Raw genomic sequence first — 24771 nt, forward strand, 5'->3', positions numbered from 1 at the left:
GTTCCTGTGCCATTTGTGCTAGGCCCATGCGAATTACCCCAATACGGTAGGACTTCAGAAATGAGAATAGCACCAATTTTTAGATACCTGACTTAATGATCAGTCTTCCAATAACGGGAGCCTCATGCTGGTGGGACCAAATCTGTACTTCATCCTTACCGTTGGGAGTGCTCTTTCTTCTTTTTTTTTTCCCCACACCTTCAAGCCCGTTTCAGTGTCTCCCAGATCATTTGGTTTTGCCCCCAAAGCATCTAGGGTTCTGCTCTTCCCATGATGCAGCTCCCCAGGTGGACCTCCAGTTGGCTGTGTAGAGCCCTTGGCAATGGTGTCTCCCAGAGCCAACGTGATATTGCGGGGAGCGCTGAGCAGCATGTTGCAGCATGTTTTCCAGGTTCACGTGGCATTGCACAAATGCCAGAACAGACCAGTGACCGTGTTGAAGGACTCTAATAAATGTCCATCTTTTATATCCCACAGGGCCCAAGACATTGATTTTGCTTTTGAAAGTGATCATAGCAAGGATGCAGAATCTTAAAGGATGAGTCAGACTAAAAGAGAGTTTAACAGAGGATAATATTAGGACAGGGTTGGCTGTATGGAACCCAGTTTTGTTGAGGTCCTCCCACGGTTTCATCTGTCTGCCAGAATAAACAAGTAGAACGAAAAGCTCACTTTGTAAGGAAAAATCTGCTTCCTGCCTGCTCCCACTTTTCCAGTAGGATCTTATGCAATGTTCCATCCTCCCCGTCTTCCCCAAATATGGCACCTTTTTTTTTTCAAAGCCGATGAAGAAGTGATCCGTGCCGGAGGAAACAACTTCAGCAGTGATGCCAGCGTGGCTGCAGCACTCTGACATTTGCAAAATGGATCAAAGCTTGACGTTTTTGCCGTAACTCTTTGGGAGGTTTTCTTCCATGACCCTGGTGCAATTAATGGTTCTCACTGGGCATTTTGGGGAAGCCACCGATTTGACACAGTGTCATTCACCCATCTGCTGCAGCAACATCTGCAGAAATGTCTCCTGGCAGCCCTTGAAGAGCAGCTCGTTCAGTGGAGGTTGACCTCCACTTCTTATCAGTTGCCAAGCTGGAGACCACGTAGTGGGTGAATCTTTCCTGGAAAGCTAAGGCCGTTTAAAAAAGAAACGGGTTAATACAGCTCGCTGGGCAAAAACACAAGCGGTCGTTATGTGAAACACAGGGGACTTTAACAAACATGCAATTAATAACAAACATGGTAAGTTGGACAAATGAATATGTCCAACATCAGCAATATATCGATCCATTCCCCTTGTTCTTTTAAAAATACTAGAGAAAGAAAGAAGGCAATCAAGCCTTTTTAATCCAAGTATTGCTGTTGCCATGGTGAGCATTTACTTATGCAAGCGATGCAATCCTACGTTAAGGCTAGAGGCAAAAGGGCCAACAAGCTTTTACGTGCGTAAATAAGCAGATTTGGGGTTCAGGGTTTCTAATTAGCAGGTTGCAACACTATTAGATCACGAGATTTTGTAAAGTAGAACAGCAGCAGAAAGAATTAACTGTGATTTGAGCAATTTGATGCTGTAATTGGACTTTATTTTCCTCAAGTTTGCCTATAACTCAGTGAGAAGGCACTTGCCGATGTTGGGCACGGCTCTTCCCTGTTGTCCCACCAGTTGCGTTAAAATAGCTGTTCCGGCCTGTGATACGTGGTGGCACGCTTGGACCAACTTCTCTAGGTGGGATTTGCTGACCTTAAAGGCGTTGATATTTGGGTTTTAAACAAGGTGTATATATATGGGACCAAAATATTTGGCGGAAGAGCCTTCTCCCTGGGACGGAGCATTTCATGACTGATGGAAATGGTGGGTTCGTAATATGGAGCACTGTACTCGGGCATTAACGCTAAGCGGTAAGTCTACTCTTAGCCATCAAGGATCCATATTTACATGGGGGGGGTGAACAATACTGAGAGCAGCAGAAGAGATCAAAGTAATTTGGAAAAAAACTATCTTTGTGAGCTAAACTTGCGCTGAGAAATGTAAATCCGCTCTTGATGAAGTAGAGGCTGTGTCATTTTATTTATTTATTTATTTATCGCTTTTGGTGCCACAGAAAGGGAATTGGCCTTTCCAACACGAATGCTTTTCCCTGGGTGCTTCTCATCAGCACGGATGGCACGTGGGGGATTTCCAAAGGGAAAAGATTAGGGATCCATGGGTATTTCCTCCAAAGAAAATCAGAAAGGCTAGAAGAAAGAAAGCCGTCATGCCTTATTGGCCAAATATATGTTCCTGTCTACAGCTACAAACTGTTAAATTGAGGGAGAGTGGAGAGAATAGAGGGAAGTCAGTGGATCGTCTCCTTCCCTGCTGTAGTATTTCTTTTTTTCTTCTGAATTATTCAAGGGCAGCTATCACCAGGGACAAACGAGCATGGAAGTAACCATGGGAGGTTGCTTTTTCACTGATTTCACATTACTTTAATAATTAGGCTTTGAGTGCTACAACAGAACAGGGTGTCACTGAGTGCATCCAAACTGTAGCGAATTTAGCTGGTGGATTTGAGGGTTTCGGTCTCAATTTTATCTCGGTAGTGACCTGCGATTTAGGAACAGCGGAATAGGAATGGATTCAGCAGCTCGAAAAATTTATTGGCAAAAAGCACCTGGCAATCCTTCAAGGAGCCGCGCTCGGTTCAGGCCATGCCAGCTTGCAGGGGGGTGTTGGATGTTGCGCTGCAACCCAGCAGGATACAGCTAGTAATTTGTCCAAAAAGACCGCTTATTCCTACAAGTGTTAGCAGGCGAGAGAATGTGCCAAGACGACCATTAAGGCGTAATACTGCCGGTTGCTGTAATAGCAAAGTTAAAAAAGCCCAGCGAAGTGCGTGGTGCTCTCAGTTTGCTCTCATTAAATAGAGAGCAGCTTTCTCTTTGCAGCGTAGCTTGGAGCACAACACGCGTTTCGTGGCAATCTGATCCTAACCGCGCACTTCGGTTGCAACGAGCACAGCTGCGGACAAAAATCCAACTGCTTTCCAGGGATTTGGGATGGGGCGACCAGGACGTGAAACTCTCAGTGGAGTCCAATGAGCTAAAACGTGTAATGGGCTGTCTTTGGTCTGCTGGGTGCAGTGTTTTGTTTGAAGAGCATTAAACACTTGTTGGTTAAAATATATATATATTTGCATATTTTAAATATATATATATAAAAATATACTACCACACACCTGCTGGCATAGAAATGTGGTGTTATTGAGATATGTGCAGGAGGAGCTTAATAAATCAGTGCTGCTTCAGTGAGGCAAGAGCGATGCCCGTTGCCACCCGTTAACAAGTCAGGCTCATCTTCTCCATGTACTTGGTCTGCGAGGAAAACTAGTTGGGATTTTTTCTAATGCAAATGCTGACACGTCAAAAAAAGGAAATGCCTTACAGAAATACGTGATTTCCACAAAGGTTTATCTGGTGGAAAAAAAACAGAAATATTGGTAAAGATTGTTTTGAAATGATCTCTCATTTTGTGCTTCATGCTGGTTGTATTGAAATGAAAGTAAAATGTCGAGGTCAGAGTGCGGTCTTTGAGTTGCAAGGAAAAATTATTTGCTTTTCCTTAGAATTTTGGTTTGCGTGGAATTTCAGGCTGTGTCGTTGGTGTCTGTTTTGGAATAGGAAAAGAGTTTTCGTGTTGTATTTTTCCACCAACTTAATAATGAGGTTTCCATCCAGGTGTAATCCAGGGTGTCAACGTATTCTGGGTTTAGTCCCTTTCTGCTGAGGCTCAACACAGATAAAATTCAGTGGCAGTGAGACAGCTTCTTTGATCTGGAGCTAACAGCATCCAGAGTTAAATAAAATAAAATAAAAACTCCTTGAGCAATATCTTTTAATACTGTGCAGAACAGGAAACAACACCAGAGGAAGGAATACTGCACATCCTGCCCCCTCCTACCCTTTTTTAATTAAAATTGATTAAAGTATTGTTTTGGTAAGTATATAGCGTAGTGTCTTGTTTGACCTATTTCAGGACATTCGCAGCACTAGGCAGATTACACACGTGCAAATGGTATTTTAACGTCTCGCGCTGGGTCATTGAAAGATAATCTTGCTCGGAGCATCAGGCTGTTTCTCGAGAACTTAAAGGAGAAACACTTGGATTTGGAAACTAAAATACATATTGCTGTGGCATGTCACTAGAGCTATGTATTTAATGTAGCTGTGAAATGGTGCCCAGGCAGATCCTCTGGGGCAGGGGTAGGACAGCACAGGTTCAGCAAAGCGCTTACAGAGCGGTCCAAATCTGAGTTTTTCTCCCCGAACCTTTGAGGAAGGCTGCCTCCTCCCTTCCCCCGCAGCTCTGGAGGGCAGAATTTGGCCCTGGATGCACAGCGACCAGATGAGATGGGGTGGTAAAAAAGCAGCTGGAGGACTCGGGCAACGCGACCCGGACTGGGTGCAATTTCGGCACCGCGGCGCACGGTGTTGCACGCCTGCTGCATCAGCACCCGGTGCCAGGGGCCAAATTAGCAAAGGCAAATTGGGCCCCTGAACAATGATGGGGAATGAGGCATCTGCAAATGGATATTTAAACCAGTCAGTAAGAGAATATTGCAAAAAGAGAGCGCTGAAATCCTGTTGCTCCCCTGGGTCTAGGCATCAAACCAAAAAAGCGGCTTTCTGGTGCCTTTTGTGAGCCTGAGCTTCATGAAAGCTTTTCCTGAAAATTGTCTCTTTGGATGCAGACATCTGGCTCATCCTTTCCCTTTGAAACACGGGCAGAGGAGGAGGTCCTGGTTTTGACCGCAAATCACTGCGACTGCTCGGCTTTCCGCTGCCTGAGCACACCTCCCGGATCCTCCTCCGGGGATGGAGATAAAAGGAAGCTTAATGTGCCAGTCCCGGAAAAGATGAGATATTAGGCATTCAAAAGCTCCGTGCAATCCAGGTAGAAGGACCTGGGTCACGAAGGAAGCATCTGGGTCGCGTAGGGCAGCACTGACCTTGGCACCTCGGTAATTTTATCGGCAAAACTCAGCTGCCCAAATGTTTTGGGGGTTTTGGCTCTGACCTCTTTTTGATGTTCAGTAGAAAACCGTTTTACCGTGCCCGTCCCTAGGGACAGCTTGGAAATAGGGTATGGATCAGATCTGTTTGCATCCGCTCTGCAGCTTGTCCGTACATGCAGTCAGTCTGTCATATTTAGAGAGTGCTAGATTGACTTTTTGCCCCAAATGAGAACTTGCTGAAGGTCTGCGCGCACTCAGGGAGCTTGTCCCAAATTTCCATTCTGCAACAGCCACCGGAGCTATTGCTCCAGCCTGTCCTCAGAGACCCCAGACCAATGCCCCAGACCTTCATGTTTCTCATAGGCGTGATCCAGACGGGGAAAAAAGGATGCATTTGGAAAACTGATAGTTGTATGCAACCAGTTTCATCCATGCTTTTATACCATGAGGCAGAGATTTGCTGAGGACTTGTATTAGCAGGTATTTCACAGTAGAAGAGTCCAGCTTTGTTCTTTTTATGATTGTTTAACAGCAAAATTGTCATGAAGGTCCATGGCACAGAAACACTGCTCATGCATAATCTTTGGTTCACCACGGTAATGGAAAAAAAATCACGTGTGGTTCGTCGACCAAAAATTTTGCTCGTTTCCAGCATACGAGCGCATAGAATTGCATGGTAGCATGATAATGGAGTGCAGCAATCAAAATGCACCCTCATACATGCAAAATTCTTGCATCTGCTTGGACTGAGATTATTTTTTTTCCTCTTGTCTGCTTGTGGGCACAGATACACGGATAGTATCATGCATCTTAAAGGGAGCAGTGCATTTCCCCTAGTTATAAGAGGACAGATTCCCACCGCAAGCTTCTGATAAACTCTACAGCATTGTGAGATTTGGGGGTTGTTCTGTTTTTTTCCTAATGAAGTCTCTCACCACGCATCATATGTTCAGCTGAGGTCCCACCGCTGTACTCGTGCTACAGCTAGGCAGGAGGCACAGAACCTAGTAGGCATAATGTGTTTAATAAGGTATTGCCGCCTTTTGTCACACTTAGGCATTCAACGATAATAGCTTGGCTGTTAAGACTTTTTGGAGAGCGGGGATGATGAGAAGGTCTTTCTGAAATGCGCTAACTGACTGTATTTGAATGCCTTCGATTGCATTTCTCGGCAAAACTGCTCTCGGTGCCATAGCTGGTCTTCAGAGCCCCGTAATGCCAATAAATTTGCCTAACTATTAAAACAGCTCACAAGGAACAAAGCTTGTTATAACGGCATAACACTATGTTCACATTGCATATGATTCTAATCACAAAGTCTTGTGTTTTTAACACGGCGGGGGGAGAAAAAACCATTTCTCTGTTAGTTTTTTAACTTTATGTTTTCAATTTCAGATCTCCTTCCCCTTCCAGAGGAAGTTAGAGATGCCATAGCTTTAATGTCTGTTTTAGCTGCAACTCAAATGTTCACTTTCTGTAAGAAAATCTAAACCAGGAGGTATGCTATTTCTCCTGATTTGAAAAGCGTTAAAGGCAAGTACACTGGAAGTTAAAGTGCTGGTAGGTCAAAGGGAAATTCACAGCCCCGACAACATTAACTTGAAAAGAAAGAGAACCTTTCTTTTCAATGCAATTGTCTGTGCAGCTGTAGCTTGCAATTGCATAATCGCCACTAGCACATTGCTTTAAGAAATCCAAATGAAATCTCTCTGATTTGGATTTTCAGTAGAAGGTAAAAAGGCAAAAGGAAGTGGTAGCAGCTAAATCGGGAATTAAAGCCACTGCACTGCTGACCTCAGAAGGATGGTCTGGAAGGAGGAGACCTGAACCAAGGAAAAGCTCTGTTACTATTTATCGTACTTTTCCCCTATATCCATCTATCTATAGCAATGTGTAGATAGATGGATATATGCCTTCTAAATTTTTCCTGTTGTTTGTAATTAGAAAAAAAAAGCTAAGAGTGGGAGATCAAGATGCTGTTTTTTTCTTTGCTCTTCCATGGTGGAGTGCAGCAAATCCTCATCTGCAAGTAAATCCCTGCTCTAAAAGGTAAAATCCCTCCTAGGAACAGGTTAACGTTAGTATAGCAAACACTGTGCAGAATATTTATGGCCATACTCACACATCCCCAGTCCTGGGGATCACGGTCGTCTTGTGCCAGCACTTTTACCCAGCAGCCTGGTGTCTTGTCAGTCTTCCTGCTGTCACTATAAATGGCGATGTCCGGGTCTGGTTTTGTGATTCTGTATTTGTGAACAAGCTAATAAAGTCATGTAACGTGACGGAGCTTAACGCGAACTCAGCTTTTGTGTAACGTTATGTGATTGACAGTAAAATAGGTAAAGAGATGGTTTTTCTCTTGATGTTTTCATTCTCACCGATGGCAGCAATTATCCGAAAGGGATGTTTTGAAAGTAAAGGTGCGTTTCTGTGGCGTGAGAGAGATGGACATCTGGTACCTGGAGGAAGAAACACAAAACCTAGGCGTTCCCTATGCAGAGAGCCTGTCCTTAGGAGATGCTCATTTTCTGCTATCGCTGCCTGCTCTACCTTACTGTAATTTTGGGCTGAGCACCTTCTTTTTAGTTAATAGGCCTGTGGAGAGAGCTCTGCAACTCGCAGGATGAAACCCTTAGAGGACAATATTACCGCCTTCCCCAGCAGTGTTTCTGGTTGGTATCTTTGGTTATTTCTTTTTGCTGCAACGGGCTGTCGAGGGTCATCTCTCCATCCAAAGCACGCGCTCGCTCAGATGGACTGGCATCCCGAGCAAACGCTAGGGAAAAAGCGTGCTTCCCACGTGGGGTGGGGATGTCTGAGAGGGTGAGTGGCAACGCACCACGAAGAAATACGGATTTGCTGTCAATGCCTCTCCAGAATTTGCTTGCAGGCATTTCCAGGCTCTGGATCTTGCTGGTTGGGTAAAATACACTGTCGATCTGCCATGCTTCTGTCTGTTGCCTGCATGTGGCTAAGAGCAAGGTGACTTATCTTCCGAGTCCCCCGCAAACAGGGCGTAGTTGAAGGTAAGGACCTCATGCGGCGCTGACACGAGGTGGTTTCTCTTCTGCTTTCACCCGTGTGACCATTCATGGATTTCCTGCTGTGCAAAGGTCGGTGGCTTGGACATACATGAGCCTGAGCTTTCCGCAAAATGCTGGGCGCAGGGTAGGAGGAATGGGGGCACCCACACCATCTGCCGCATTTGCTCTTCCCTGCATTGCTTCCGCATCTCACTGCTCCTCGTTACGTGAACGTGATCCATAGCTCTTGCTACGTTTCATTTTCTTGTTTAGCATTGCCTCTCTGTTAATGAACAGCATTTGCAAATCCAGTCCAGAAATTTCTCCGTGATTCAGGGTGCAAGGCAGCTGAGCAGCAGCTGGGTGTCATAAGTAGACCCAGGTCATTTATTTACTGCATCTAGACTATGCATGTCCAGGTGTATAGCAAAAACAGTGACAAAATTGAAATTTGACGCCATTTTTGCCTTCATTTATCGTCAATTGTTTTTAAAAAAAATCCAGCATCAGCTGAAACTGTGCTGAAAAGTTAGTGCCTAAGAATTAGAAGAAGCTGGACTGAGACTCAATTTCCGTTTCGTTACGTGGGCACTGAAATGCAGTTTGTTTTTGTGGTGTTTTTTTTCCCACCCCGTTTGTGGCTGCTAAGTTGGTTGCATGTGTGACTTCTTGCAAGCTGAGCCTCATCATCGCCATCCAGCTCCTGCGATTCAGTTTATTTTACTCTTTGCGGAGATTGAATTTTTCTGCTTGCAGAAGTGCATCGTCCCCAGGATGGGTGCTGTGGTGATCTGGCCGGCCAACAAACTGGAATATAAGGCCGACAAAATAGCTGTTAAATAGCTAGGGTTTGTCACAGAGGAAGGCTCAGAAATTCTATTTTTGCCAGCCCAAAATTGTTATGTTTGTTATCATCAGGGAGCTGATCGTCGGTTCCCATTTGGTTACAATTTACGTCTAGTTGGCAGCATACAGGTGGAAAGAAGCCAAGTTTTGCATCAAGATGACTGTTTGGTAGCAGATGTCTAATGTTTCCCAACACATTCGGTTCATGTGATAGGAATCACGAGCTAGTTTAGGGAAGCTGAGCAGTTGGGTAATTACAAACCTTTGCTCATGTCGTTTTCTCATTTCTTCTTTTTTAGCTGCCTAGTTAAGGCTGTTCTGATTTTTGTATCTATAGCTTGGGGATTGCAGCTTGAAATGTGTTTCAGCGTAATAACTGTCCTATGAAGCAATCGGTTACTTAAATAGTTGGGAAGCTCCAGCAGCGTGTGCAAAAGCCACATGCCTTCCTCACCCTCCGTGCATAACAGGAATTGTCCAGATGCTTAGGGCATGCTTCAAGAGCTGCTCCTTCCAAGTGACGGGACATGTGTACGCCGGTGTTTCCTCGTGGTCCCCTAGATAACTCTGCTTTCTCATATGGGACTGCTATGCATGCTGAGGATGATGCAGACCCAACTCATTTTAATTACTGATTCACTGAGCGTATTAATTTTATTTTGAGGGAGAGAAAGAAATTGTGGTTCCAAGCCCCATATCTCCCACAGTAAAGAGCTGATGCTTGTTAGGACAAGCTAGAGTTACAGAAAGGCAGTCACGTTTAATGAGACTTCGATCAATCTCTGTCATTCAGGTTTACAAAAACCTTGGAGAAGGTTTCTCTGCTTGGAGAAGAGCTTGTGAGATTCTGCAGGACGCTCATGTTTGACCTAAGGCTAAACTTTTCCTCCGTCTCCCTGTCAGCACCTGAAATCACCTATGGAGGAGATACTTGCCTTGATGGAAACACAAGGGCAGTCTCACCATAGTGAACTGTTAGCTTTGGTAGGCATCGTTAGGGTTGCTTAAATAAGGATAGTTTGGTAGAGTCAGTTAGAAAAGCCAAAAAAATGTTTGCATGAGCGAAGAAGTCCCGTTAGAGTGCAGTGGGAGTTGACACCTCGCATCCCTCAAGCTCTTGTGAAAACCTCAGCCTTACGTTTAAAAGCTCTTTGCTAATGGAGGAGAATAGGTGATTTGCAAGGATCCTTGAGTTACAGAGCACGGACCTTTTGTTGTTCTTTCCTATTTGAGTCATTTAATGGCTTGAGAAGTTCTCTGTGTCTGTTCTTTCTTGCATTTTCAGCTGTTATGTTTCTGGCTCTCTGGCCTGTGCTATCTGGGGCACAAAGCGCAATTGCCACAATATTGCAAGAAGGGCTTTTTCCAAATTATGTCTAATCCAACTAGAGTCAGAAAATCCCAGAAATGGCGGTATGGCAAGTTTGTCTGAGATTTGCTGAGCGGCTCCAGAACTTCTCCGGATTCAAATACGGGCCTGATCCGCATTCCCTCCTCTGGGTGCTGAATCAAGCCTCAGAACTTGCCTGAGGTGCCTTCCTAATATGCCTGTTGCATATCAATCTAGGAACCTAAAACACTAATATTAATAATGTTATTGTTGGTATAATATACCAACTCTTCCAGAAGTCAAAGGAATCATTTTTTGTTCGAAAAATCTCAGAGCAGCAGTATATGGCCGCAGGTCTAGAATATAACTCCTTTCTCATCAGGCTGCTAAGCACCAGGTGGGAAAGGACCCTGGCATCTGAAAAGCTGGACCCATGAGAAATATGCCCTGAACTGACACACACATTATTCCCACAGTGGGCTAAGTTATTTCCACATCGACAGCATGTCAGCTTGCACAAGCTTGTGGCAAACTTGTCTCTACCATCCATCCTCTCTCTGTTCTGTTCCCAGGGAGTAGCCCGGGTGTCCTCTGCAATATCGCAGCTCAAGCTGGTCTCCTTAACCTGTCGCAGAACCGAACATATTCCTGTAGACATACTAACTTTAACTGTTAAACTTTTGTTTTTCTTCAAATGGCTCTCCTCATCCCTTGAAAGGATGCCTTTGATTTTGGAGAGCGATGCTGGAATTAAAGAAAGGTGTTGCGGGACTGATTCTCGCCTATAGCACAGATGATGAAGTTAAGACGTCCCATATCTTTTACACTAGAAGTCTGTAGAAAGACTGTCTTGACTGCACCGTGTTTCCTGGCTGCCCGTTTTCAGCTGCAGAATGAAACCGAGAAGAACAAGGAGCACACTTTCCAAGATCTCAGTAGCTCCTGTTTAGAGAGTGCCCCACAGATTAAGCAAGCTGCCTGAAAGTCCATAAAGTTGGATTTGTGTTCTGAATTTCAGGATGATGATCATGACCTGATTTCTGATTCATGGAATAAATTGGGAATATTTGCATTTTGGCATTTTTATTTAAGCGACTTAAGAGATTTCTTCTTAGGCTTTCCAGGGCTGAGATGTCTACCTCCTGTTAGTTGTAGTGCTCACGTTGACGCTAAAATTAAAGCACGCCATCCTCCCATTCACCTTCAGATAAATCTAACTTGATTGAAAGTAATCTGCAAGATTTAGGAGATTTTGAGAATTTACAGGTATGTTCTTTGACAGAATTTGGCCATAAATTGTGTGCCTTTAGACAATAATGATCTTGTCCTTTTATTGCAATTTGATTTGAAAGTGGACTTTGACCTTTGCAGCAGGGAACAAAACAGAATACAGATGTGACAGTTGTTATCAAGCATATGATAGGCTTGCATACATTTTATACTCATTTTTGTTTCACTATGGATTTTATGGATACCTTTTGTTTCTAAGATGCCTGTTGCGCAGTGTCTGGAGAACTGGATCCGATTTGTTTTACAGGCTTCATTGCACTTGTATGTACTAACTACACATAACCAGTCTATCTGAGAATTAGCAGAAGATTTCCAAAACACCCAACCAAAGTAGCACCGTAGTTACTTTTTTTAATGAAATATTCATGGATTTTTGCCCAAGACAGGCCCACTTTAAAAGCCATCAGCTTTCAGCTTCTGTGGCTCGACACACGCAACCTGAAGAGCTTGTGGCTGCAGCAGGAGATGCTGGGTCCTCACAGACCCAAGGCTTTTGAGGAGAATTGGTAGCTCTTCCAGGAGTTGAGTAGCACCCCGTTTGCCTTCCCAGTACCACGGCATGTTTTATCTGGTTTTGTCGCTTCACGTCACACGCTATGAACTCTACGCAATTTTTGTAGGACTCTGCGGTCATTCAGGATAAGAGGTATTACAGGAGATCTTTTTTTCCTCATCTTTCCTGTACATCTTTGGAAACCCTAGCCGTACTCACATAGTGGCATTTGGCATCTCTCACCCCCTCTTTGCTGGGGGGATGCAGTCCCCTGCAGCTAATGCCAAGTTTTTTCGCTAGAAGTTTTGCATCAGTTGTTTCACCGTTGAAGGAAAGTTTTCCATATTGGGATCTCAGCTTTCTAGCAATTATAAGTCATTAAATGTATTTAAGTGGTCAGGAAAGCCACGGATAAATCATACGCTGTATATATATTTAGCATGAACATTAGACCCATCTCATCGCGCTGTCACCCCTGAAATGATGTGCCTTGTGTGATTTAGAAGGGAATTGGAAATACGTCTTTCATTTAACAGTTTTTTCTTCTTTTTTTTAAGGGTTATGAGTTTAATATGCACCTCATGATTAGTTAAAATGATCAATAAGCAACTGTGTCACACAAGGTTGTTCCAAGTTCGAAGCAGGCGCGGTGGTGATTAGTTTCCAAAATCGGATGCAGTCAGACCGATGCGGCCATAGGAACAAGGTCACTGGCAGGATCTGGTGACAGTATAAATAATAAAGCAAAGCTTAACTTATTTGGTGTCAGTACCCCCCAGATAAGAGTGCTTTATTGCATTGTCTTTTGGGCGTTCTTATGGGACCTTTCGCCTTTCTCGACACCTCTTTTTGTTTTTTTGCCCTCAAATTGCTTTTTTTTCCCCCTCTTCTCTCACAATGTCATTTTGGTTTTCAATAAAATAAAGAAGGTGATTTGAAGGGAACAAGTCATTAAATCAATTTCATTCCTTTATTGAATTAGATTATTAGTTACAGAGACAGGCATGACAGATTAGATCCGTTAAAAAGATGGATAGGTGGATGGGTATATATGATCACTGCTAACACTATGATACTTTATCTTTACTGTAGCATAAACTGGGCTCGAATGAAGCACGTAATGCTCGGGTGAAATAGCACATTATGGTTACAGTTAGTGGCAAAGCATTATGGATAAAATTGAATATTGAAAACTGTACGCTTCCAAGCCAATTCCCCCTTTACACCCTGCATGCCTTTCTCCATAACCCTGGCAATGTTTCCCCCCCCCCCCCCCCCATACAAGTCCGTACCACCAACGGCCAAAGACTGTACATGCACGGAGACTTCTCTGGCAGCTGAATGTCAAACGTTATTGCGTGGGTGGATCCTGTTCATCCATTTCCCTTCTGAGCCTTTCTAAAAATACCGTGAACCTTGACAAGGAGATATTTTGGAGGCATCATATTCATGGGTATATTCATGGGAAGCTTATTTTGGCAGGCTTGCATGTGTTAGATTTGCATGCTTCCATAGTTAAGGGCTTGGTGAACTTCTGTCACGAGCCAGTTGCACATGGGCGAAAGGGAGAGCATCTGGATTTTGGGACCTCCTGGGTTGGAATTTCTCCTCCAAGCGAGTTTATAGCAGGAAAAGAAGCGAAGATATTCTTATAGGAATGTTAATATGTGACTGAAGTCATTCATTTCAGGCATTTGCACACCAGCCCTCAGCTTATCGGATCTGATTTCATAGAACCTGGCTGTGATTTCTCTCCAGGGACCTTAATGATCTTGCCACTTTCAATAAACATTTATAGCAACTGCTGCCAGCCTGTGGATAAGAGAAACTTATATGAGAGACTTTATCTTCCAAAAATACCAAAAGACAAAACAAACCACCCACTCTTCACAAGAAGATCAATAGAAAATGTCAAAATGTAGCGTTTGCTTGGTAGCTGGAGCTGAATTGCAGTAGCAGCCGCTTGGGCTGTAGGCACACAGTAGGTACGTTTGCTTTTCTCACTTTGCAAAAAGTGCCAGTTGGAGTTATGCTGTAATTGGGACCAGCAAAACTAGGAGTGTGAATAAAAGCAAACTGTAAGAGATAAGATGGAAATTAAGCAGGTAAACGCTGTTCCACACTCAGGCCATTCGGGTACAGTATTGCGCAGTACTCATGTTTGCACGTCTAAGAAATTTCCGTTTTTTCGCATAAAAAAATCCAGATATGAAGCCGAAGCTGCCTTCTTCGCCAACCTGAAACTGTCTGATTTCAACATCATTGACACCCTTGGAGTTGGAGGGTTTGGACGAGTTGAACTGGTAGGTAACCTTTTTTTTTTTTTCTTTGAATTTTGTGTAATGTGTTGGGAACGAGTACTATGTTACCAGTCTTTTCATTTTTCTTCGTTATTATACTTGAATTATTGGAAGAGGAGTATGTGACAGGCTTATAATTTTACCAATAGTTGAAGAAAGTTGTGTTACTTTTCTGGGAAAATAAAAATATATGAATAAACAGCACTAATCCTAAAGAATATATGTACTAGGTTGAGAGAGGAGCATTTATCTTCTCTCTCCAAGCGGTCTTATACCGAAGCAGTACCTTTTTATGACATTGATTGCCTTTTAACAAGAACCCAAAGAGTCATGATGGTGTTGAGTGATGAGATTGAAAGAGCAGCCTAAAATCTTAATTAGCCAAAACTGCAGTGATGGTCCGCTGTCTGCTGTAAGCAGTTCCTAATCTAGGTCTAGAGATCGATCTCCTACTTGATTTTGAAGAAAACCAGAGATTACATGTCTGAATTAGAACACTAGCTCACAGAAAGATATCTCTTGTTTGCAGAATTTTAAAGAAAGCACAAAATCTGAGCTTGCTTTTTGCTCCACTTGGGTTTAGAGCCATGCATTTCTTTTTTTATTATTAAAACGAGGGCTGAGCAGGAAGAGCCGGAAAGGGTAGCCGTTGTGCAACCCATTTGTAAGATCGTGTGACTACAAAAGCTTATAATAGAAAGAGGGAGCTTAGTTTACATCACAGCGCTGAGCAGGGAGGCGTTTCTGATACCGGACACCAGTACAGTATGTGAGGAACTCCTTCAAGTCAGGAGGCGGAAAAGTAAACAGAGTTACTGCTGCCATCACACAAGTTAGAGGAAATCCCCGCTCCCGAACAGTACGGAAGCCAAAAGCGCCTTTTTGCAGTATCCCCTTAGCGCCGGGAGCTTGAAAACCAGCAAAATAAGTGGTTTGATCATTGCTTGTGACTAACAGGTGAATTCTATGTTTAGATGGCAAATTGCTTCTACCTTTTCCTATTCGGAGGTTATTTAAAATCATGCAGAGCAGAGCAGACCAGTGAGGACTTTGATCCCTTCCCATTGTTTTATTTATTTTTTTTTCCCATGAGCAGCTGGTGTTTTGGAAGATCACGAGAGCTCAGCCATAGCCTGAGAAGGTGTCTTTTCCCCGCTCCTTCTATAGTCAGCGGAGAGAGAGGGTCTCCTGCCGAGGATGCTCGGGAGCAGGAGTCTAATTTGGGATACACTAAATCAATTGGGTTGTGTTACTGAAGGCGAGCCCTCTAGCTCCAGCTGCTTTTCGTGTTAGCGTGGAAGCTATGTGGTGTTAGCGTGGAAGCTATATGGTGTTAGCGTGGAAGCTATATGGTGTTAGCGTGGAAGCTATATGGTGTTAGCAAGAACTCAGTCGTATCTATGGATGAAACCTTGGCCAGGTCTGAGGAACAGCACGGATGGACACGTTCTGTCGTTTTAGGGTATCAGATGACAGTTAGGTAGAAATACGTAAATCTTAGGAGACTTACAAATTTTAGAAGCCCGCAGGAAGCGCTGGGTAGTACCTGAGCAGCCTGCAGAAGGCTACGGATGGTGGAAAAGCCTTCATCGCCTTGTAGGGGGTTGTCTTCAGCGGTGGGTTTAGGAGATTCCAAGCGGGAGAATGCTGGTTAAGGTCATTTTCTGGGTAAATTATAAGTGCAGTGGTGAATCAGACAAGGAGCCTTCTGCTTCCTAGTCTGCTTAAACCACTTTCCGTATGGATTTCCTGCTGTCAGTTTGTTTATTGGTGACATCAAAATTATTTGTGCTGTATGATTACAATTATTCCCGTTGCTGGGCCAGGAAGAAATGATCCTGCCAAGTGGAGGAGGAGGTGACAGGAATAGAAGCGTTTTATTTTGGGAAAGGTGTTTCGGTGATCAGCGGGAACTAGATTGGGAATAGAGGAAAAATGCAGGAAAAGCTAATGGCGTGCTGGTATAATCTACGAAGACTTTTTCAGTTATTGCACCTAAAGCGAGTCTGCTGAAAATATGCATTTAGGACAGAATTGACAGCAGAGCCAAGTATGCAGAGAAGATCTTATGTGTCAAATCTAGATAACCAGGATTTTTAGTTACTTAGGAAAATAGGTTGTATTATGTCACTAAATATTCATATCTTTCTGCTCAAGAGGCTGTAGCGGTTCTTAACTGATACCGGATTACACACAGAAGGATAAAAGATATTTTAAAGTTTATCTTAACATTCTTGATTTTATTACTTTTCTTTAGCACCGGGGAAAACTATGTTAATATTCTGTAGTCTTGAACATTTTAAACAGCTAAGTACCTTTCAGAGTTGCCATCTCAGTGCTGAGTATTGGCAAGCGAAATTGTTATTAAAGCAAGAAAAGATTATTTTCATCAAAACGGAGTGTAGGATTTCCACCTCTTGCTTCTGTCGTCTTTAGAAGAATGTATTTCATAATTTCAGGCTAAAAATGAACTGATGCAATATGTATCAGAGGAACGGACTCCTTTATTACCTTACTGTATTATGGTAGCTTGCTAGTGCACAGCAACGTTGAAATTTGTTGCTGAAAAAAATTCCAATTATTGCACTTTGCTTATTTGATCGTTTTTACCCGAGGAAAGTGCATTGCAAGAAAAAAACTGTTTATAGTTTAACCTTATCTTCCATGCACAAGCAAGCTCAACACCCTGGTGTGTCTTCATACCCTTCAAGAGGGCAACTGGCAGTGTCTGGTTAGAAACTTGGACGTCTAGGACTTAGTTTGGGTCTTGCTGGCCAAGGATAAATAATGTTCTCGTTTGCCTGTATTTTAATCTTCAGATGTGGCTTGTATAAATATGAGATGATATTCCAGACACTGCTGTGAATACTGATTATTTTGAGAGTTTGTCCCTTGGATGAATTTAAATGCAGGTACCTGTCCCTTGGGCGAAATAGCTATCTAAATAATTTTCTGTTCTATGGATATTACATGTGAAAATATCTTTTTGTCCTGGTTTTGCTCCTGTGACAAAAAGCTTACACGTACAGCGTGGTGACAAATCTTAGTTAGTGCATGTCTTAATGGAACCTGTCCTAGGTAGTTTTATTTTCTGACTATATCAAGAGAAATTTTCAACAGGTGTGTGTTTGCTCAATTTTTTACATAGTTTGCTCAATTTTTATGGTTAGTTGATGCCCGTATCTTGTCATGAGGGATGTTGTTCTCCTTCTTCATCCTTAACTGGACGTCCTCTGTAGTCAACTTTAGGAGATTGCTGTTGAAGGGATAAAACAGACAACTTGTCATGTTTTCACATGGTGACCAGCTATGCAATTATAACAAAAGTGGCATTTTTCAATTGGGCACAAACCACGCTAAGTCCACACACTTCTGTCAAAATGCTGTCTGCCAATCTTCCTTCTTTTCCTCACTGACTGTGTTGCAGTTAGCTATGAAAACAATGAACTGGCATGAAAATAAGCAAAAAGTAGTTTTTCCACGTGCCACCCCTGGAAAAGGGTGCATATAGTCATCTTCGGACAGCTTCTCGACCCTTCACTCCCTGCATAGCCTGTCCAGTTTCTGTAGCTCCAAAAGCATGGTTATAAAAACGACAAGTGGCCGGAGGTAGGTAAAATAAAGGCATTTGTTCACTTACAGGGCGAGCGGTGTGATCCCGCTCCTCGACATTTAGCGCGTAAACAGGCGGGCTGGAACAGACCGCGGTCTGCCCCGGCGCAGACGGTGCTACATTCCTAGAAGCCCCCTCATAAATTGCCGGAGAGTCTGCCAAGTAGGTGCAAGCCGCTCCAGGACGCGTCTCCCCGTGCCTGCTCTCCAGCTTTCCGACACCTCCCTTAGCCTGGGAGAAAGCAAATAAGACGCCTGGACTTCTTGGCTTGAACAACTGATGTAGCCACAATTTTTTTTGCTCAGTAGCTTCTTCGCTGGCGCTCATCGGAGTGGTAGCTGAGCCTCTTCGAAGGATGCTCCCACGTGTGCTTTCATGCCACATGAAGGGCAGCTCCATGAATAGACAGGTGTGGTACTGACTTGTACGAAGTCTATTAACATATATATACATATATAGAAGAGTTTTTTTCCTGAAAAATATTTATACAGCTGTCTAATGTTGTGAAGAGACTCTTGTCTATAGGAGTAGAAGGACCAGAGGCAAAAGGCTTGGGACTGCGCGTTGCTACGACTTTAGCATGCCCTTTCCCAGGCAGATTGACTGCAGGCTGAGCAGGTGATGTGAGCCTTCACTTACTTTACCTTTATTTTGGTAGCTAGCATTTGATCTTCCGAATTTGTAGTCGTGCTGCTTTGCTGGGTTCCCTCCTGCCACTCGTCACCTAAGTGCGATAGCAGCAGCCGTGTCCACGTTTCAGTAGCCCTGTGATCCAGATGCCTCGATAATACGTTGTGATAGTGAGTGGATGCATCATCACAAGTTCATATCCTTCAGAGTACCCTTTTGCAGAGGTCAGAGGTGCTGGTCAGGTGTCCCAGGCCATCATAAATCATCTCTTCTCAACTTCATCGCTCTTGTCTTTGTCCTTTCGTTTGCTTTTGGTTTAAACTCCTCTGTTTCTAATCGTCTGCCCTAGGTCAGGCATTTGGGATTTAAATAAAGATTACTTTAGACAGCTCTGAAACAAATGGAACAGAGTATCTGAACGTACAGGGTTAGATTCGTTATGGCTACGTAGTCAGTTCATGAAGAGGATGGCTGAGCACAGGCAGACTCAAATTCAGCGCCATGCCTGAACACGCGCCGTTGTTGTATTGACTCCCGCAGTTATCACCTCCAGCAATCTCTCTGAGACAGGGCGTTGAGAAAAGAAGATTTTAAATTCCCTCAGCTTTTACAAAATTGCAAAAATAATATGACTTCTTCACCCCCTCCCCATCACCAGCTTGTTCGAGGCTCTATTTCAGCTGAATATCTTTTTTCACTTTTCAGGCCAGTCAAATATTCAGATATGCCAATCAAAACCAGTAGACTTTTCCGCCATCTCCACACATATGCAAGTTAGGAGGGAGCTGGGCGTTGTGCGTGGCTGCGGGTAACGTATGGCCAAGGGCATCCTGAAGGCAACAATATCTACAGGCAGATTAAGGACATCTAGCCCTTACTCGACAAAATATTTAATCATAAGTTTTAATGCTCCGCAGGTTTGTGGAAGTCAGTGACACTGAAAGCACATAGTTCGAGCATATGTTCATTAAACATAGGGCTGGAAGGGACCGAAGGAGATCATCCATCCCATTTTCATGGCACAAGGCGGAATCAAAGAGACCTAAACATTTCTGACCATTTTTCCCTTAACCTCTTGTTGAAATCCTTTAGTGATGCAGGTTCCCAGTGCAATTTATTCCAGTGCTTACCTGTTCTTAACTGACAAGAAAGGTTTTCCTGGTATTTAACATCTTCCCATGCTGTAGCCTGTCATTGCTTGTCCTTCTTGCTCCAAGAGAACTTGGAGGCAGTTTATGGCCTTCTCCTGCAGTAAGGTTTATATATTTGAAGACCGTTATCACATTAAGCTGTAGTACTTTCGCCTTTAGAGGAGATAAATTTACTTTTGAGCTTTACAAGCATTTCATGCTTTCTAGGCCTGCGATCATTCTCGCTGCTTTATCTCCAGGTGGTTCTCGTCTCTTTTGAGCAATGCCCCAAGCAAGGCACGTTGATCTAACCGGGGCCTTACCATAGGAAGAGCAGGAAAATGGCAATTGAGCGTAGTGCTTTGCCTTTACCATTACTGAATTGTGTCCTTTCTCTCTCGAGTCATCACTTCAATTCGTTAAGATCAGGTTGGATTCCCGTGCTTTTCTCAGAAGTGCTCATAGCCCCCTCTGCCTCGATTCTGATTGATGGCGCAAAGTTAAGAACGTTCTTCTCACTCCATCACGCAAGCTGTTAATGAAGGTATTTAACGGTGCCATGTTCTAGGCAGACCCCTGTGAAATGCCACTTTTAACGTCCTTTCAGCTTCCTCGTGACCGCTAAAAGCTGAACTCCTTTGCAGTGTGCAGACTAATACAGACATAAGCTTAAAAACTAAGCCTTTGCTTCGGCCACGTTTTACTGGGGCTCTGGAAGGCCTATTTTAAATGGTCAATGTGGCATTTTTCACTTTCATTCGTGTTTTAAGAGAAATCTGACCACGGATGATAAAGAACAATCAAATTTATTGCAGCCTCCAGCCTTTTATGTAAACAAAATCATTAGCGAATTAATTAGATGGCAAGGAAAAAAAAAAAGTAATTGTCTTCCAATAGACCAATAGATGCATAAATCAGACATTTATTAGTGAAAACTTCCAATTGCATAGCTATCATTTTGATCCATCTGTTATAAAGGTTTTTTTAGACAGATCAGTCGTCTTCTCTTTGAAATTGCTTAATTTTTATTTCGAAACCATGAAGCCTTTGGCCTCCTTCCTTTTGACAGAATGGGCATTTCTTAATTATTACAGGGAATTAAAATGAGAGCATCAGTGATTTTGTATATAGGCCCACCAGTTGTTTTCAAGGAGTTAGTGGCTTTTTTCCATTTGGTTTAATATGTATTAGCTATATAACCCTTCTTCTGGCCTTTGCTTTATATTGGAGTGATTCTATGCAGGAAGCAGTTTACATTCCTCACTTGTTTTTAGCCTTTTCCTTCTAGACATATTTGAAAAAATAATATTTACCTCTGGCATTTATGGAAAGACACAAGTTTTTATACACTTCCCAATGCCCTTGCTTAAAAAAAAACATAGTTGTGCATGTTGGCAAACACCGAATATAAATTTTCCCTACAGTATTCAGAGCGTGGAATTAAAGATTTGTAGCAAAGTTCAGGGTTTGATTAAGCAGCTTTAATTAACGGTTAAGCAGATGAGGTTTTCTAAGGAACCGTGTATTTTTTTAGTGTGCATGTATGTGTACTTATAGAGTATAATTTTCTAAGGTATTTTCCTGTGGAGTCCCTCAGCATTTAGACTGTGCCATGGGATGGGCTGTGATATTTAGTGCCCTCCCAAATAGTTTTAGCATTTAGTTGAATCTAGCCTTGTTCAATCATGATAAAATAAGGGCAGTAGCAGGGGCATTTCGAAGGCAAGCGATATTATTAGGGAGCAAGCTGTTTCGTTCTGGAGGAACGTAAATATATTGAGTGCTGAAACCGTGCCGGACAGCTTTGCCTGGGCGAAAAAATTGCTGCTTTGTCCATGCAGCAGGTCAGCTGTTGGGATTAAGAGAGCTCAGCTTGCCTTCTCATTAGCCCGTCTAAGTGCTGCACTCGGCGACAGCTGCCGCTATTTTTGTTGATTCGAGTGCATATATCTGGGAAACCACTGCAAGTTTAAAAAAGAAAGAAAAAAAATGGCATGCACCCAGCAAGCAACAGCATTCGTACTTTGGTTGCTGGCTGCTCTCTGGAGTCGGTTGTTTTTTAACGTGATACAAAGGTATCCCCGTCTTTTTTTCACGATAGCACTGATTTCTGGCTCCGTCATGTCCAGAATATACAGACGTTAGCTAGCAAAAACCCATTCAAAACTATCTGAACTACCATCTCTGTCTTTTGGGGTTGAGATGGCCACAGTGAATTCAACAGGAGACGAGCAATAAGAACCTTGTCTGTGAGCAACGTACACAAGACCTCAAGAAAAGCTTCTGTCCAGCTCCTAAAAGATCGCCATTACTGAGGGTTTAGGAAAAAAGCCACATCTCCAGAGTAAACTAAGTATTTTTTCTTTATTTGCACAGACTCCGCTTGCTGGGTGTTCTCATTTAGCTGGGAGCCAGACCAACCACCTCGAGGATTAGCAGAAAATGTGAAAGCTCTTGTGCAAGGTTTTTTTGCGCGCATCGCACCTAGAAGCTTCGCGTTCAAATGTTGCCATTATATCTATCAGCGACAAGAAATTTGGGGCTCTTGAAGCAGACGTCATTCAAATTGCAACCTTTATTTCAAAGGTGAAAGGAAAAATAGATTATAAATGTAAAACGTGTTCAGCTCTGCTCCCATGCCTGTGGTCTGCTGCCCTTTTGTGTCTGTAAGGGACCCACCACGAGCTGGGCTGCATCTGTGGTGCTTCAGCCACCACTGCTCTGAGTCCTGTCGGCTTTAAGGCTTTGCGCAGGGTAACGCAGTGGAAAATATTATCTGTAGCAGCCCCTTAGAGAACAAGTACAGTGCTGCCTACTACGGTTTTTTGGAGAACGCACAGCTCTGCAAGAGCTGTCATCCATGGGCATAACATCTACAGTAACGGGGAGCTCGGAGCATCAGTAGAGGTTCTTCACCATCGCTTCCTAGGAGCAGATCACGCACATACAAGTGCAGTCAAAATAATATAGCCTCCGTCTAAATCCTGATTATGACAAGGTTGAGGAGGCTCGAGGCTGCTTTGGCTTGCTGCAGGCACGTCACTCAATCGTCACTGAAAAAAAAAATCCTTCCTTATTGGGATCATTCTACTTTCTGGTGAACACTTATTAAAGTTTAATGTTTCTACAGGGCAGCTTGAATTTTAGCAGCTCAGTTCTTATCGGAGTTGCACAGAAATTGCTACTGTTGTGGACTTTTTATATGAAGTAATGAATATGCGCACACGAATATATAGCAAATAAATATACTGAGAGCAAGATAGAGAAAGCATAAGAACCACACAGGTACAGCCATTTACTCTTTTTTCCATCCGAGCCTGGGTTTGCTCTCATAAATATCCATTTTCCCAAAAGTGTGAAAAAGTGGTAAGGTCGAAACGTATTTATTTGCATGTGAATTATAGCAGCGTTCGGGGAAAAAAAAATCAGACCTTGAAAGTACTGTGTGTTTTGGAAGTGGCAGCAGCTTGTACGTCATAAGGCCAACGAACATTTTTGGAGTGGTTCCAACATTTTTGTAAAAGCTGAGTGAGCCCAGCAGAAGCCAGCTGAGGTCTCATGAAACTTGGAAGAGCAGGAGAGGTTGGATCCCTTCTCCTCTCCCCCGTGTCAGCATCTTGTCCTAATTTTGTGCGGTTGCTGTTGTGCTGAACCCACTACCAAGACATCTTCACACGCACCCGTTGCAATAGTGGACATTTATAATTTTTTTTTTACTGAGGCGCAGTATTTTCTCAATGCTAAGATGTTAGAAGTCATCCTGTGAATTCAAAATGATTGGCAGCCCAACGAAGCCCCCTTCGCTGCTGTGTCCTCATGTCCTCTTTAGAGGACTGTCTCGCTTGGGTGTATTTTCAGCTCATGACCCATCTGGTTGGGCTCGCTCGGGAGTAGCTCTGTCATGACGACCCAGGCTGCCAAGCAGACGCCGGTGGCATGGGACCAGGCCGTCACGCTGGAACACCGTATCACCAGGTTGTCCTCCTCTCCCTCCGGCAGCTTCGGGCCGGGGCAGGCAGGACTGCGGCGAGCGGTGGCTCATAATTTCCAGTGCCTGACTCATGGACCCAGGGTTCACTGCCCGCGAGGGCACCGTTGCTCATCGCTCCTGCCTGAGTAGACTTTTAGGCCTGTCTCCTTGCCTTGTTTGGGTTTGTGTGTTTGTTTTCCTCTGTGATGATTCTTCAAAATTGTTCTTAGTTTTTTTCTTTAAAGCTTTCATGAGTTTTTTCTTCTCTCTCTCTCCAAAGATCGTAGGAATATAGCGCAGGGGCCAGGTAGCTGCCTAGTGAGTGTCCAGAGCAAGTAGATGGAGGTGGGAGGGGGGGAAGCGATGACCAAGCAGTTGATGGCACCTTCCAGGCATGCGAGGAGGAGACAGTTCTGGGGTCTGGCACAGAGAAAAGCTCCTTTCTCCAATTCGTGTCCACCCTGGACACTCTGGGGCTTTCTTGCTTCCAAGGTCTGGATGGGTTTCATGCATGGAGTGTAGGAACTGCCTCCTCTTCGTCAGCCTGGCAACTGCTGCGAGCTCATGTGATGGGAAGGGTCTGAAAGATGGAGGAATCTGGCTCTCCCAGAGTAGCTCCATCCAGGCAACATCTCAAGTGTGTGATGGCCCATCACCACAGTATTTGGGCTAGCGTATATTTGCAAAATAGATGCAACTGTTTCTTTTTTCATGTTTTGCTTCTACAAATGCCTGGTTTAATTATAGAGAAGGTTTCTGGTGATTTTGGGTTGCTGGGATGCGGTTCATTGCCTGGATGAGAATCCTGCAGAACTACCCAGTCTACTGAATTTTACCTCTTTCTGGTTTTGTGCATCACCTCTTCAGAGTGGTGTTTGGGCACAGGCTTTACTTAACTCCCCTCTCTGTTGCATTTTCGTATCTTTCGGATAGAAAATATGCTCCAGTTCCATGACTGAAAGGGATTATGTGGAAATCTCCTTCAGAGTTTCGTTCCTAACAGAGGGCAAGAGCTCATTCAGATAAATTTGAAGTGAATCAGACCACGAGAGAGTCAGCGGTACCTACAGGTTTACCCGGGTTTGCTATTTTGGGGATTATTGCACTAGAAAGGAAGGCATGGGCCCGCAGCCTGGCGCATGCGGGAAGCTGTCTACA

General features: G+C 43.7%; 1 protein-coding gene across 4 annotated transcripts in view; it reads left to right on the forward strand.

The window, feature by feature from the left end:
• The window catches only part of PRKG1 (protein kinase cGMP-dependent 1), a 496774-nt gene that overhangs the window by 444566 nt on the left and 27437 nt on the right, over positions 1 to 24771 (forward strand). For all 4 annotated transcript variants that reach the window (XM_064513567.1, XM_026097420.2, XM_026097419.2 and 1 more), the window contains exon 10: positions 14177 to 14273. In XM_064513567.1, coding sequence (XP_064369637.1) covers positions 14177 to 14273 — 97 coding nt within the window. The remainder of the gene's footprint in view (positions 1 to 14176; positions 14274 to 24771) is intronic.

Source organism: Dromaius novaehollandiae, chromosome 6 (assembly GCF_036370855.1).
Source record: "Dromaius novaehollandiae isolate bDroNov1 chromosome 6, bDroNov1.hap1, whole genome shotgun sequence".
NCBI lineage: Eukaryota > Metazoa > Chordata > Aves > Casuariiformes > Dromaiidae > Dromaius > Dromaius novaehollandiae.